Source organism: Erithacus rubecula (genome assembly GCF_903797595.1).
Source record: "Erithacus rubecula genome assembly, chromosome: 1".
NCBI classification, from domain to species: Eukaryota; Metazoa; Chordata; class Aves; order Passeriformes; family Muscicapidae; genus Erithacus; species Erithacus rubecula.
The window spans coordinates 83,319,433-83,332,683 of NC_136658.1; the positions used below are offsets into that span (position 1 = coordinate 83,319,433).

Below are 13,251 nucleotides of genomic sequence, written 5' to 3' on the forward strand. Positions count from 1 at the left end.
CCGCACCCGCACCGCCCGCAGCCGCCTCCGTGCCCCGCACCCGCACCGCCCGCGGCCGCCTCCGTGCCCCGCACCCGCACCGCCCGCGGCCGCCTCCGTGCCCCGCACCCGCACCGCCCGCGGCCGCCTCCGTGCCCCGCACCCGCACCGCCCGCGGCCGCCTCCGTGCCCCGCACCCGCACCGCCCGCGGCCGCCTCCGTGCCCCGCACCCGCACCGCCCGGGCCGTGCCGGAGCCTCTGCCCGTCCTGCCCGGGACACCCGCGGCTCCCGGCCCACTGCGGGCTAACCCCGCCGTTGTCGCTCCGGGGCACATGGGAGACTGCTGGAGCCCCTGGTTCAGGTGCGCGGTCCAGCAGCTATCTCACGTATTAAGTTCTCTACACGCACTATAAAAGCAAAAAGATGGAGCTGTCCGGGCGGAGGTGGTGCGACCTCTCCGTTTATTAAAAAGCAGACCATCCATGAGAGAGACTGTCCATGTGAACACTCTCGCTGCAGGCAAAGCTTCGTTTGGGCATTGGGATCAAATCACAGAAAAACCCCAAGTAGGAGGTGCAGGCAGCATTAGCTCTGTGCTTGCAAGGATGCGTTTTTGATATGCAAACACATGGAGCTGCGATTAAACGTTTTCCAGGAGAGGTTTTAATTAGGCAAAGATTTGCATGTATATGAGTTTATATCAACAGCCCAATTTAATAAAGGGACATGTACATCCGGTTCCTTTCTTGGCAGTAGACCTCTTCAATATGGCAATGCAAAGTAATTCTTTAAAACATATGCTTGTAAACTTTCATTGCATTCATGCAAATTATATAAGGAACACTGGTATATAAGGGAAGAATGAATATCTTAAAAGCCTTTGCCTGTCAGAAGGTTCTCAGGTGCATCTAAAATATGCTCTCTGGTACATCTTACTTTTTTCATATCTGTGAAGAACAGATTCCAAGATCAGTCTGCTGATACAACTTCTGCTTAATTGTGCTGTGAGAACAGGTATATCTAATCTAGAATCTAAACTCTTATAAATAAAAGTGGACTTGAGAACAGTGAGCATTTTTAGATTGTATTTTTTCCTACGCTCCTTGCTCTGTTTTTTTTCTTTGCCATAAAAACCTGAGGAATAGTGGAAATGGGTAAAATGGGCCTTAAGACTCAAATCAGTTTTTCTGATTGTGAAGATACTTCCCATGAAAATGTAATTTTGGAATCGAACTCTTAATCTTATCTGCAGAATTGAATGTATGATTATCTTTTCCTTTAGCACATGGCCCTGTCTACATCTGCTGCAATACCACACTTTTGAAAATTAATTCCCACTTCAGTGCTTGAGCTGAGACAGGATGGAGATGCAAGTGCAAAATAAATGTAGATTTCCAAATCCAAAATGAGTGAAAGCTTCCCAAGCTCCTGACAAGTGTTTTTCTCTGATTCAGGATATGTCCCTTCTTAAAATATCAAAGCAGTTGTCCCTTCTTGAAATAGCAACCAGGCACAGACAACTCACTGCAGGCATGCTTTTCAAAAATAGTTAAATCCCCCATTGCCCTGGTGTTTCAGGGAATTTCCTCACACAATCTGATGCATGCAAAATACAAATCTCATAGTTTGTATTTACTATTTTCTATGAATTTATGCCAGGGTTTCTCTTAATAAATGTCTTTGCTTCTACTTTACTTACAGACAAGCCCAAACAACCTAGTTTTGAACATAATAAAATAGCAACATTATATACAGCCTATTTTATTTCAGTCAATAGAATTATATGTGAGATACTGACTCTCATATCCTGCAGAAATGGTAAACAAAGCAGGAATTTCTAAAGACAGGAATTAGTGCTAGGTTTTATATGCAATAAATATAAATTTTAGATTATACACCATAGATACAAAGCAGCATTAACACAGAGTCATTCATTTATGCTGTAGCTTCCACATAATTTACCATGATTAGCTCAAGTAGGTCTTCAGGTTTACTGACAACAGAAATATACAAGAAATACATAAAACCAAGCCACAAGTACTTCACTTTTATCTTCTGAAGATTTATTAAAATAATCTAAATCAAATCACATGACAAAATAATTGCATTGCTAGCCCAGTTTTGCATTTCATATTTTCAAAAAAGAGTCTTAAGAGAATGAAAACAGTATTTTCTAAAGTTTTTAAAATTTTATCAAAAAGTAAGAATGGCATGTCATATAGAATGCTATAGCCAGGATGCTTTTCTCTGAAGATTTGCTGTTCATCGGAGGCAAAGAAATAGCATTTCATCTTTTTGAGTAAGAAATGTTTCCTTTCCAACTTGGAGATCCAACTTAGTACATGATATAGTAATTTTCTCTTCCTAAATTACCTGGATGTGCTGAAAATTAGAAAAGAAACATGGAAATGTTTTGACTGTAGGAATTGTGAATCATTTGTTTCTCCCTTCATTGAAAAAAGTCTCTATTCTTACTTGCTGAACCCGAGGTATTTTATAGATATCCAGCCATATTACATCAAATAAACCCAACAAGAGGAAGCACACGTTGGGGTTGATCACAGGATGGCAAAGGTCTGACAGAAGAGCATATCCACTTTGGATATGCCATTCACACTTCTCACACTTTGTTTTGAGAATGAATAGAAGGGCTTACAGCTGACACACAGTCTCAGCTTGTCTCTCTCCTGATGGGGACTGCTTTTTCATGCTGAAATTCTGGCTTTCTTAAAGTCAGCAGAAGTTTTGACACTGAATTCAATCAGGGTCATGATTTTGCTCTCATTTTTTGATCATTTGAGTTAATGACTTCACTTGATCTCTGTATCCTCAGATACAGACCACTCAGATGAACACCTACCATTCCTAGAAGTCAAGTAGTTAACTATGTCCTATTTTTTTCTCCCTTTTTAACAAATCAATGTGTTTGATTTGCTTTCTGCCAACAGAGCTAGGAATAGCATACCCTCAGTCTCTCTGTGCCCTGATTTGCAGTATATTGTATGTTATGAAGGTGTGGAATTGGATTAAAAGCTACAGCACAATGCTCTGCAAATAAACCCACTGCAGGTGTGCAGTTTAATAGGATTTTAATTTGGTAACAAGTGAACAAAAAGCAGAAGGCTAGAATGGGATTTTCTAGATGAAAAAAAAAATGCTATTCATGCTAAGAGAAAGCAACTGCAAGCTCTGTGATAAGGAATAAAGATCTGACCAATGCTCTCTGAGCTGCATTTTTACAGATTATGGCTTGTTCAGAGCAACTCTGTTACTGCCACTGGTTTCATTGATTCTGAGTTCATACTATGTGTGTTTGGCTCTGTAGCATTTCATCTGCTACACTTCCCCACTAAGCCAGTGTGTACAAATCTTCTACTATCTTGCTCCCTGCCCTCTACATTTCTTTTCATATAAAACCAATGTTATCCTTGGGAGATGCCACCAACCAGGAATGTATTCTGTTTTCAAGACTATTGAGTCTATTTATTAATTCTATGTACTAATACTAATTATTTAAACTATATTTAAAAATAAGATTCATAAATGTACTGTGCTGCTCAAAATAAATGGGAAGAAATGTTCTCTTTGCTGAGGAGTCTAATTTATATTCAGCATCAGCTAGGAATGGAAGACCAGAAACAGATGGAGAAGGAAAAGGAAGAATGAAGGTGACAACTAAAAGATCATGAAGGGATCTGCTAAGCCACACATATTGGTGCTGCTGATATCAGGGTAAGGTTGGGAGATTCTTTTCTGGTTTCTCTTACCAGTCCTCCCTCATATTTTTCCAGGGTTTTGTAGCAAGACCGAGTGTTTAGCACTAATTTCAATGAGCTGAGTGTGGAGGTGTGATGAACAGATTTTTTTTCCCCACAGCATAACAGGCTGTAGAGAAGGCATAGAAATGCCTTATGAAACAAGATTAAAAACTACAGCGGTTGGGTGGTGCTGGCAATGGATGGAGTGGAGGATGGGAATTTATGAAAAGCTATGGGTTGCAGAAAGCTGCCAAGCCTCCCTAAGGTGAGGGAATTGAAGGCAAAAATTATGAAATAAACCTAAGCAATATGTCAGGCAGCAGAAATGTGATCCAGGAAACAGCAGTGTGGCTGGTGGATGCTGCTATGGCTGCTGAGGGTTTAGGTACCCAACAGAATGGGCTGTGGCCAAAGGGGGGGGTCAGTCAAGAGCAGGGACAGATGGTTCCTTGAAAGCATGATAATGTCAATAGTCACAGAACAAAAATCCTCATGGAATGGAAATCTTGTCAGAGGATCTACAGAGATGATAACACAACCAAAGCTATGGGTGATAGAGATGCTTTTGGCAATTGTGTTTTTCTGAAACCTGTGGCATAAGTGTTAATATACAAAAGAAGAAATCTTCAATAGTCGAGGTGGGACCATCACCCATCTGAAGAACATGAGTGGGCAGAAGGGTTCACTTGCTCTCTCACAGCTCCTGAAGCCCTTTTGAGCTGCAGGTTCAAGTTTTTTCACTCCTTCACAAACTGTAAGCACTTGAACTGCAACATAACAGGTGCTTACTGGAATCTTTTTCATCCCAGTTATTAGCATCTTGCACATGGAGTGGTAGAATCCATCATCTGTTGGGTTCTTTGATCTCTAAACTTGTACACTTTCTCAGCAGCTCACTGTTTTCTTCCCTCATCCACACCTTCTCTCAAGTCCTCATACTCCTCATTTCACATTTTACACCATTCCCCTCTTATTCTGGAAGGGATGATTCCTCATCTCTCACTCTAATCAACCTTGCTCTGTTCTTGTGATCAGGTACTAAAAATTCAACACATAAGCACATCACTTACACAGACCAAACCTGGGTCAAGCCCTTGTCTGATGACCTCTGTAAAAACCATTGCAATGGGCATAGGACATACAAACAGCAGCAGAGTGAAGAACACAGGAAATGGGCAGATACTGAAAAAATTTCTAGTGGTTCATTTCCTCATTTCTGACCATCACTAATTTAGAGCTCTCTTTCAAATTGTCATCACCTAGTACGGTTTACATTTTGACATAAAGGTGATATGGCAGGATGGGTATTTACTTTACATTTGAAAAATAACAAAAGCTGTCAAACATGACCCTCACACATATAATCATTCTTGGTTTGTCCTCTGTGTGCCTGCTTTCTCCCCTCCAATTTTCTTTGCTGAACTGGTCTTAGCATACCTTATGTTTAAACAAATTAGAGTCCCCTAAAGGTCTTTATAATTAATAAACGTGTTTCTAAAACAGTCAATTTCCACTCATGTGCTAGTATAATAACTATAGTAGTGTCACCTCCAAAATGTAATTTTCTCTGTAAATCTTGGTGCCACTGACATTTGAACATTTGTCTTTCACAGTTTTCTGGAAAACACAATGTTCTCTGAGACATAAGACAAGTGCTCTTAACTGCATGGAAGAGAAATATGAAAACAGCTGAATGTCTAATTCATTACTTGCATTAACCACAGGGGCTTGATCCATATTCCCATGTGTTCTTGTATATTAGCCTTGTATTTGAGAAGACTTGGAGTCTATCTTGTTGTCTACCTATATGTCACACCTTATGCTAGTAAAGTTTGCAGCAGTGGACTGACTGCAAGAAAATCTGGTTGAGCAGAAGGGTCTCAAAGATTTCATATTTCTGAAGATATTTCATATCTTTTGATAAAAGTAACAGATAAGTGGAGGGAAGAGAGCCTCTCAGTGCTTCCAAAAGTGAGGATAGACCACATGGTGCCCTTTCTTTTTTGATCACAGAATACATGCAGTCTGTTTGTCAGCTAGCCCATGGCCCACTCCAGCCCACCAGCACAGCACTGCTCTTCCTTAGACAACACCTGGGCAATCAGAAGGAGCTCCAGTGGTGTGCTGGAAACCTAGGGAAAGAATCAGGAACCTGTGGTGCTGGGGAGGTGGGTGATGCCGAGATTACAATCCTTTGATATCATTGTGGAATGGTGACAGGATGTGGAGGATGCTTTGTGAGTTGAGATTTCGGTGGCATTGGACACAGCTCCATGCAAACCTGGATTTTGTTAGCTCTAATTTACATGCATAAGAAACCCCTGTCAGCCACACACCTGCCAATCTGTCCTAATTTGCCCAATTTATAACTTTGTCCCCATCATTTTCTTTTAAGTTAATGTTATTTTCACCTTGCTGACAGTGGCTGTGTTCACCAAACAACTCAGAACTCTGGAAAGCATTGCTTAATCCGAAGTTATTCTGGTTCTGCATCACAAGAGCTGTCTGTGGAATATTGGCTTCAGGTTCCTCCTCAGCAAAACAGACTGAGAGATGACTGGGCTCATAAACACACAGAACAGGGACCTCATTTTGCTTTGAAACCAAGTCATTTCCTTCTTCCTTCTCCTCTTCTATATAGGACTGGAAAATGTGAGCCGCAAAATCAACAAGTAGCATATTCAACAAAAGCCAGGATCCTAGGGTTAAAGAAAAACAAAAATAATTATGACAACTGCTTCATTTGCTTATCTTTATGATGTGTTCTTTTTTGAAGGCTAGACAAAGTAATGGATCAGCACTCATCAGTCATTACAAAATTACATACTTCCAAATATCCCGAAAAAATAGGCACCAGTACAAATTTTAAATATAAGCAATATTTTTTCCTTATTTAACTAGAGAGGAAAGTTGTGCTCATTCACTTTCCTGTTCAAGTTCCTCCTCCACTTTCACTTCTACTACAAAGCTTATCAATAACCACATATTATCTCCATTCTCCCCTCTGACAGATAAATCATTCCATCTCTTCCCAAGCAAAACCTCCTACAGACATCTGTGTGTATTGTATCTATGACATTAAATGGCCCACCTTGCAGCTTGGACTATAAATGATAGAAGCCAAGAGAGAACTCACTGAGACCATTGACTTTTGAATTACACCGTGGTTGAAAGCCCTTACAGTAAAAAGTAGATCTTCTTCCATGCCATAAATCTGTATGGGAATTCACCAAGCATCCCACAAACTAGTTTATATGAACATCAACAAGGAGAAACCACAATTTATATTAATGACCACAGTTTACAGAGCTTTAAAAATGAAAAATATTCTGTTTTGATGTTATATGTCAGAGAAGCTGGTGCTTCTGATGTTCATCCTTTTGAGGATCTTTAAACTAACAAAGTAGGAGGAAGTGCTTGTTTACCTATGGAACAAGGAAACGGGTTTTTACAGTTGGAGTTGGAGCTATGTAGATTTATTACTAGTAGTCCAAGAGTGTTGCTAATAGTCTTACAGATGTTTTTAATATATTCTCTAAGAGTAAGAATGAAACCAAAGCTACTACTCCAGTTGTCCTTGGGGATAATCTGGAGGAGCACAGTTCTCAAGAGGAACCAGGCTGAAGCATCTCACTTGCAGAAGAGGAATGCACAGCTCCCTGCTCAGTGCCCATGGCTTGGCAATGCATCCCTGAATGCCTTGGAAGGCAACAGAGCTGTGTGAGCTGGCAAGAAACTCTATGAGGGAGGTGTGAGAGGCACATTTTCTGGACAGGAGGTGGAGCTGAAGGAGCTGTAGAGGTCCCATTAGCCTTGATTGCTCGAGCACACTTGCGCCTGCTGCTTTAAAGCAGAGGTAACTGCAGGCTTCCTCTGATCTCACTTGGGCATCACACAAGTGGGGGCTGGGCTGGAAAAGGGTCAAAATCTTTCCTAAATTGAGAGGTGTGAGTATGCCAGTGTATTATGTCTGCTGCATGTGGCAAGCAAGAATGCAAGAGATGAAGTCAGATGTAAGATTAGTTTTGGTTACTGGATTAACATGACACACATTTACCCAAGTAATTGTGTTTCCTTGGTGTGGATGCTACGTAGTTGATATTTGGAAGAAATGCTGAGATTTAAGAAATTTCTGGAAAGCAATGATCCCAGAACTTTTACACCAGATGGCTTGTTAACAGAAATGCTTCAGCCTGTCTGCTAAAACTCAGTATCCTAAAGGAATGAAACATTAAAAGAAAAAAAAAAAGACATTGATAGATCAAATACAGCATCTTAAGAAGTAAAGAAAGAAGATAATAATTATCACATTAGTGAAGCAGCACAGCAAAATATTTTAAAATATTTTAACTCTCTTTTATTTGAAATTAATTCAATTTCAGTGTTATTGAAGTATAGTAGGAAAACTGTAATAAAATGGATGAAAATGTAATTTGTAATAAAATGGATGAAAATGTAATTTGTAATTAGTTTAACAAAGTATCAGCAGACCAAGAGATGTGTTCCATCCATTGTATCCATAATCCATCCATCAACAAAACTACAGAATAGGGAGTCAATTCATTAAACTCTTCTTGTGGTGGAAAGAGGGAAGAGAATTTCATCATCATGAGGGATTTCAATAAACATTATGCTACCAGTGCAGTTCTTGGAATGCATTCTCAATTTATTCATTGCCAAAAATATTGCATGTAACATTGGAGAGTTTTGTGTAGAACTGCTCTGGAGAGAGAGAAAGGACTGATTATTTTACTGTTACTGTAATGCAGCAGCTGATGGACAAGGGACCCTGCTGTGTTATGTTCCCTGCAGACACAGAGCAAAACTCTGATCCTGCTCCAGACAGTTTACAAGTAAACAGAAGGCAAAAGGCAGCAGCTTGATGCAGAAGAAGGGTGTGTTCATACATGCACAGCAAGGACATTAAAGGGGTAACAATACTGAAGAACACAAAAGGCAGTAACCTTGACATACCCCTTTGTTATGTATTTATAGCACACACATGAAAGTATGAGTTTGAAGGGACATTTCAAAGCAAATAATGAGTTTCTCTGGCTATTTGAACAAAGTTGTATCCAACAGAAGAGCTAAAAATATGAAGGTGCTCCTTTGAAAATCTAAAAGGAAGTTTGGGATTAGATGCTACTCACAGGAGAAGTACATTTCTGCAGAAATGGCATCTCTGCCAAGGTGTTACAAGTGAAGAGAAAGGCAGTTAGGATAGAGACTGCACTGATTTAAGACATGTTTGTATCACTTCAAGCCTCTTTGAGTGAATACAACTGCACAGTTCTTTCCCTTCTCCTGCCTTGCACTGGTGTATGGATTGATGGATTTGATGCTTGACAGGTGTGCTGCTGGCTAAGCAAGCACTTAGATAAGTGTAAGACATAAATAAGAGGAGTATGTATCTATTGTCAGAGGAACTAACTGCCTTTTTGGCAACTAGCTCTTGCAGTGGTTCTGCTCTGGCTCTATTATACAGCAAGAGGACTCAGAGCTATCACTGGAGATGTCTGGAATGCTTATGGCTTGGAATATTAGTGGCTCCAGATGTCTATCAAACCATTCAGCTGTGGTGTGCAGCTCTCGTGTGGGGGGAAAGCAGAGGCTCTCACCTCAGGCTGCTGTTCCCTGCTTCCCCACAAACTACAACTTCTGCCAAAAGAGGGAGTCCTGGCTTTCCTGCCATCTACAGCTGCATGCTTCTACTCTCCTCTCTTCTGCTCATCCTAGCGTTTTGCTCAGAGAACTGATTTGGTCAAAAATTAATCATTTCCCTGACCTGTCTAGCCACATCACCAGGAGAATGGTGATAAAAGGAAAGGAGTAGGAAGAAGAGATGCCTCTATTAAATGTTTAATGAATTTATGTCAGTTAAAATCATAGAATCACAGAAATGCAGAGTGGGTTGGATTGGAAGGAACCTCCAAGACCGTCTAGTGCCAACCCCCTGCCATGCACTTTCCAGAGGTTATTGAAAGCCCCATCCAGCCTGGCCTTGAACACTTCCAGGGATGGGGCATCCACAGCTTCTCTGGACAACCTGTTCCAATGCCTCACCACCCTCACAGTAAAGAATTTCTTTCTAATATCCAGTCTCTACCTGCTCTCTTTCAGTTTAAAGCCTGTGTCCTGCCACTACATCACCAGCTCTCATTGGCCTCTTTAGGTACTTTTGGATGTGTTGCCTCTGCCATCTCAGGTCAAAATGGGGCATATCAAATTAGAATCACAAAGATCCTATTTACCAAAACTGTCTGTCCTGTTGATAGTCAGAATCTTGCCTACATTGCTCAGTAGAAGGTTCCATTTCAACATGAAATCTGATGCCTGCTCTTTAAATGCCTCTTTACTCTTGCTTGGCTGCAGATAAAGAGAAAAAATTGGTTTATGATAAAGTTGGTTAAAATAATTCCTTATTGTGTGGCAGACTATTTTCCCTGTACAAACTGCATACAAAGGTGAAAAAAGCAACAAGCATTTTTTTCCATTAGAATCCTAAAACACCTTAGGTTTAAAGAGATCTTTGGGTCTTACCTATTCTGATCTCTTGTCCAAAGCATGGCCAGCTTAGTTCAGGCCTTATCCAGCCAAGTTCTGAATATCTCCTGTATAAAGATTCTACAGGCTTTCCAGGTAACCTCATCCTATACTTAATTATTCTAATGGTATTTTTTTTCTTTGTATGTATTGAAACTTTGCTGCAACTTGTGTCCATTGCCTTATGGCCTATAACTCTGAACCCAGAAAAAGTCCCACTCTATCTTCTCTATACCATCCCATGAGGTAGCTGAGGGTTATATGAGATGGAGGCACCACAGAATTGCAAAGTGCTGTTCTTCATTTAAAAAGGAAAAAATAAGAGTAAATAATTAATCCAAATAACACAGTTTACTCTGCTTCTTCAGAAAGGAGAAAAAAACCTCAAACTCTATGTACCACCCAAACCCAAGTTAATTGTTATGATAAGCAATCAAATGCAGCAAAACCAACACAGTGACACAAATTGTGAGTCAGTGAAGGCAAAGGGATGGTAGAGATGGTAATCTCTGGAAAGGTGCATATGTGAGGATGGTCATACTTGAATCTTTCACAAGAGCTAGAGACTTTCTACTAGAAGTTCTTAGTACTTGCTAAGAGGCAACAATTTGGTGAACCAAGGATGTAAGGAACCATGAAGACTTCTCTTCATTTATGCTAACATATTACTTCTGAATTTTCATTTATTAGGGACTATGATAATATGTGCCTATGAAATGAGAGCAGATACTGAAACCACTAGAGTGGATATAAGCACAGAAATATGCTTGTAGTTGTTTGCACAGATGGAATTTTTGTATGCCAATTAATTCTCCCTTTTTCCACAGCATGCATAAATTGTATTTATGCAAATCTGCAGTCTGGTCAGGTTGCTGGTGTGCAATGTAGCTCCTGCAGACTAGTGACAGCCAGCATGTAGCAGGATAAATGATGTGATGGCTCTTTCTATTCTGAAATTATTAATTTTATACCTTGATAACAAAAGTCTGGAGATCTGAAGACAGAGAGCTCAGGAGTTCCCGAATATCTGTGGAAGATGCCAGTGAAGAAATGAAATTTTTCAAACCTGTGAAATACAGAAGGGACATCATTTCTTGAAGTGATTAGTTTGTTTGGTTTGTTTCTACAGTATTAAGCTTTTTTTTTTTTCTTTTACCTTTACCTTAAAATAGATTAAGACATCTGTTTCTAGCATTTTGATTAATATGCAATCTCTTTAGTGAGGAATAATACCCTACTTTGAAATATGTCAGAATTCATGTTTATGTCCATTTCCAGCATAACTGCACTGACCTAGTGATCGTGGCAAAAGTGGCAAGAAAAAGCAGTTCCAATGAGAAACCTGGAATTTGGTTAGAGGTAATGATAACTTACTTATCTGAGATTTTATGTGGTTCATGAAAAAAAAAATCTTGGTCTGACTGTTGAAGGGAAAAAAAAATTAAAACAATAACAGAAAATACAGAATATTCTGTAGACCAAGAGAAATATAGATAATGTTGCCATATATCAGTGTAATTGTTCTCCCAAAAGTGTGGCACCTACCACACAATGCCAAAAGGAAAATTGCACTTCCCTAAATTTATACCCTTCTAATTGAGACCTCTTCCTTCAAGAAAGCAAATGGATAAGTTCAGTGAAACCTTGCTTATTATAAATGACAATTTGAAAAAGCAATGAAAGCAGAGAATGCAGTAAAACCACCTTGGGAAGACTAAGAACATTGATAATATAACAGAAAAATGAAATAAGCCTTCTATGCTGAGGTTTTGTGTTTAGTAAGTATGTCCATATTATTGACATAGTTCTCCTGATGGTTCTGTGAAGCAGGCAAGTTATTATTCCTACTGAAAGCAGTCACAGAAAGTCTGTGACAAATCCCTTGTGAGAGCATGAGTTGATGATGGACCAGGAACAAAGAGCTGAGGTCAGTTCTGTGCACCGCCCAGTCCAGCTTGCCTATCTCTTCCTAATATTTTAAATGGCAGACCATTAATCTAAAATTAAGTTGCCATTCTATTCCTTTCCATTAAGCTGTCAAATCATTATGTCACAGGTGTATACAAACTGGGTATTTTATTGTTTACAACACAACATTGATCCCACAGGTTGCAATACAGCAAAAGGACACAAAAGCTTAAAATCCCAGCATACAGTCCTGTCCACAAGAAATCATTTTTTGTGCTTCAACTAATAACAGAGGAAAATGCAATAATTGAAAACATCTTTTCTGTAGAAAGAAACTATAAATAAATATCCCTGCTTGTTAACCTCCTTCTAGGAGATACACAATTCAGTAACAAAAACCCCAGTCCTGCTGTCACAAAAAGCTTTAAGAAAGTCAGAACCAAAAGCCTTTAATTTTTAACATTTAAAATTAGGGGGATATTATTTCATACTCCATTCTCTTTTTTTTTTTTTTTGGCTCTTTTCTACCCCTCCAGGTTACAGGAAGACAGTAATTCCCAGTAAGACAGATGTCATGAATAAACAAGAGGAAATGTTGGACCTTTAACAATGGCATGCTAGTGCTTGAGAGGAAAGACAATAAATAACAAAAATTCATTACATTTTAATTGTATGTTTTTCTGCCTCTTCTTTGGATTCCTAAACTTCTCTTGAAAGAGGTCTTTAGTCACATCCAGAGATTTCTCATTGAAGATGGCATGCAAGCCTGACCGCAGAACAGTGACTGTGCTGTTGTTGTTCAAGAGTGCTCTCACTGTCTGTAGAGAATAAAAAAGCAGTTAATGCCTTTCATTTTCTCAAGCCCTTAACTCAGCCAAATGAGGGGATTCAAAAAGGAAAGCTTCCCTTATTCAATACTAGACTTCATATGACCAGTCTCCCAACTGGGGGTGTGGAGGGGGTTATAGGATCAAAGGAGATAAATCTGAAGTTGTCTTCAAGAGAGTTTTGTTCTGGGAGATATTCTTTTCAATGATGCTCTGTGTTGTCTGTGATGGAGC

General features: G+C 39.7%; 1 protein-coding gene across 4 annotated transcripts in view; it reads right to left on the reverse strand.

The window, feature by feature from the left end:
• Window positions 1-2,022: 2,022 nt before the first annotated feature.
• The window catches only part of RFX8 (regulatory factor X8), a 31,135-nt gene continuing 19,906 nt past the window's right edge, over window positions 2,023-13,251 (reverse strand). For all 4 annotated transcript variants that reach the window (XM_079311774.1, XM_079311772.1, XM_079311773.1 and 1 more), the window contains 5 exons: window positions 12,852-13,008; window positions 11,254-11,348; window positions 9,991-10,105; window positions 6,151-6,438; window positions 2,023-2,363 (listed from right to left, as the gene is read on the reverse strand). In XM_079311774.1, coding sequence (XP_079167900.1) covers window positions 2,317-2,363; window positions 6,151-6,438; window positions 9,991-10,105; window positions 11,254-11,348; window positions 12,852-13,008 — 702 coding nt within the window. In that variant the 3' untranslated portion in view covers window positions 2,023-2,316. The remainder of the gene's footprint in view (window positions 2,364-6,150; window positions 6,439-9,990; window positions 10,106-11,253; window positions 11,349-12,851; window positions 13,009-13,251) is intronic.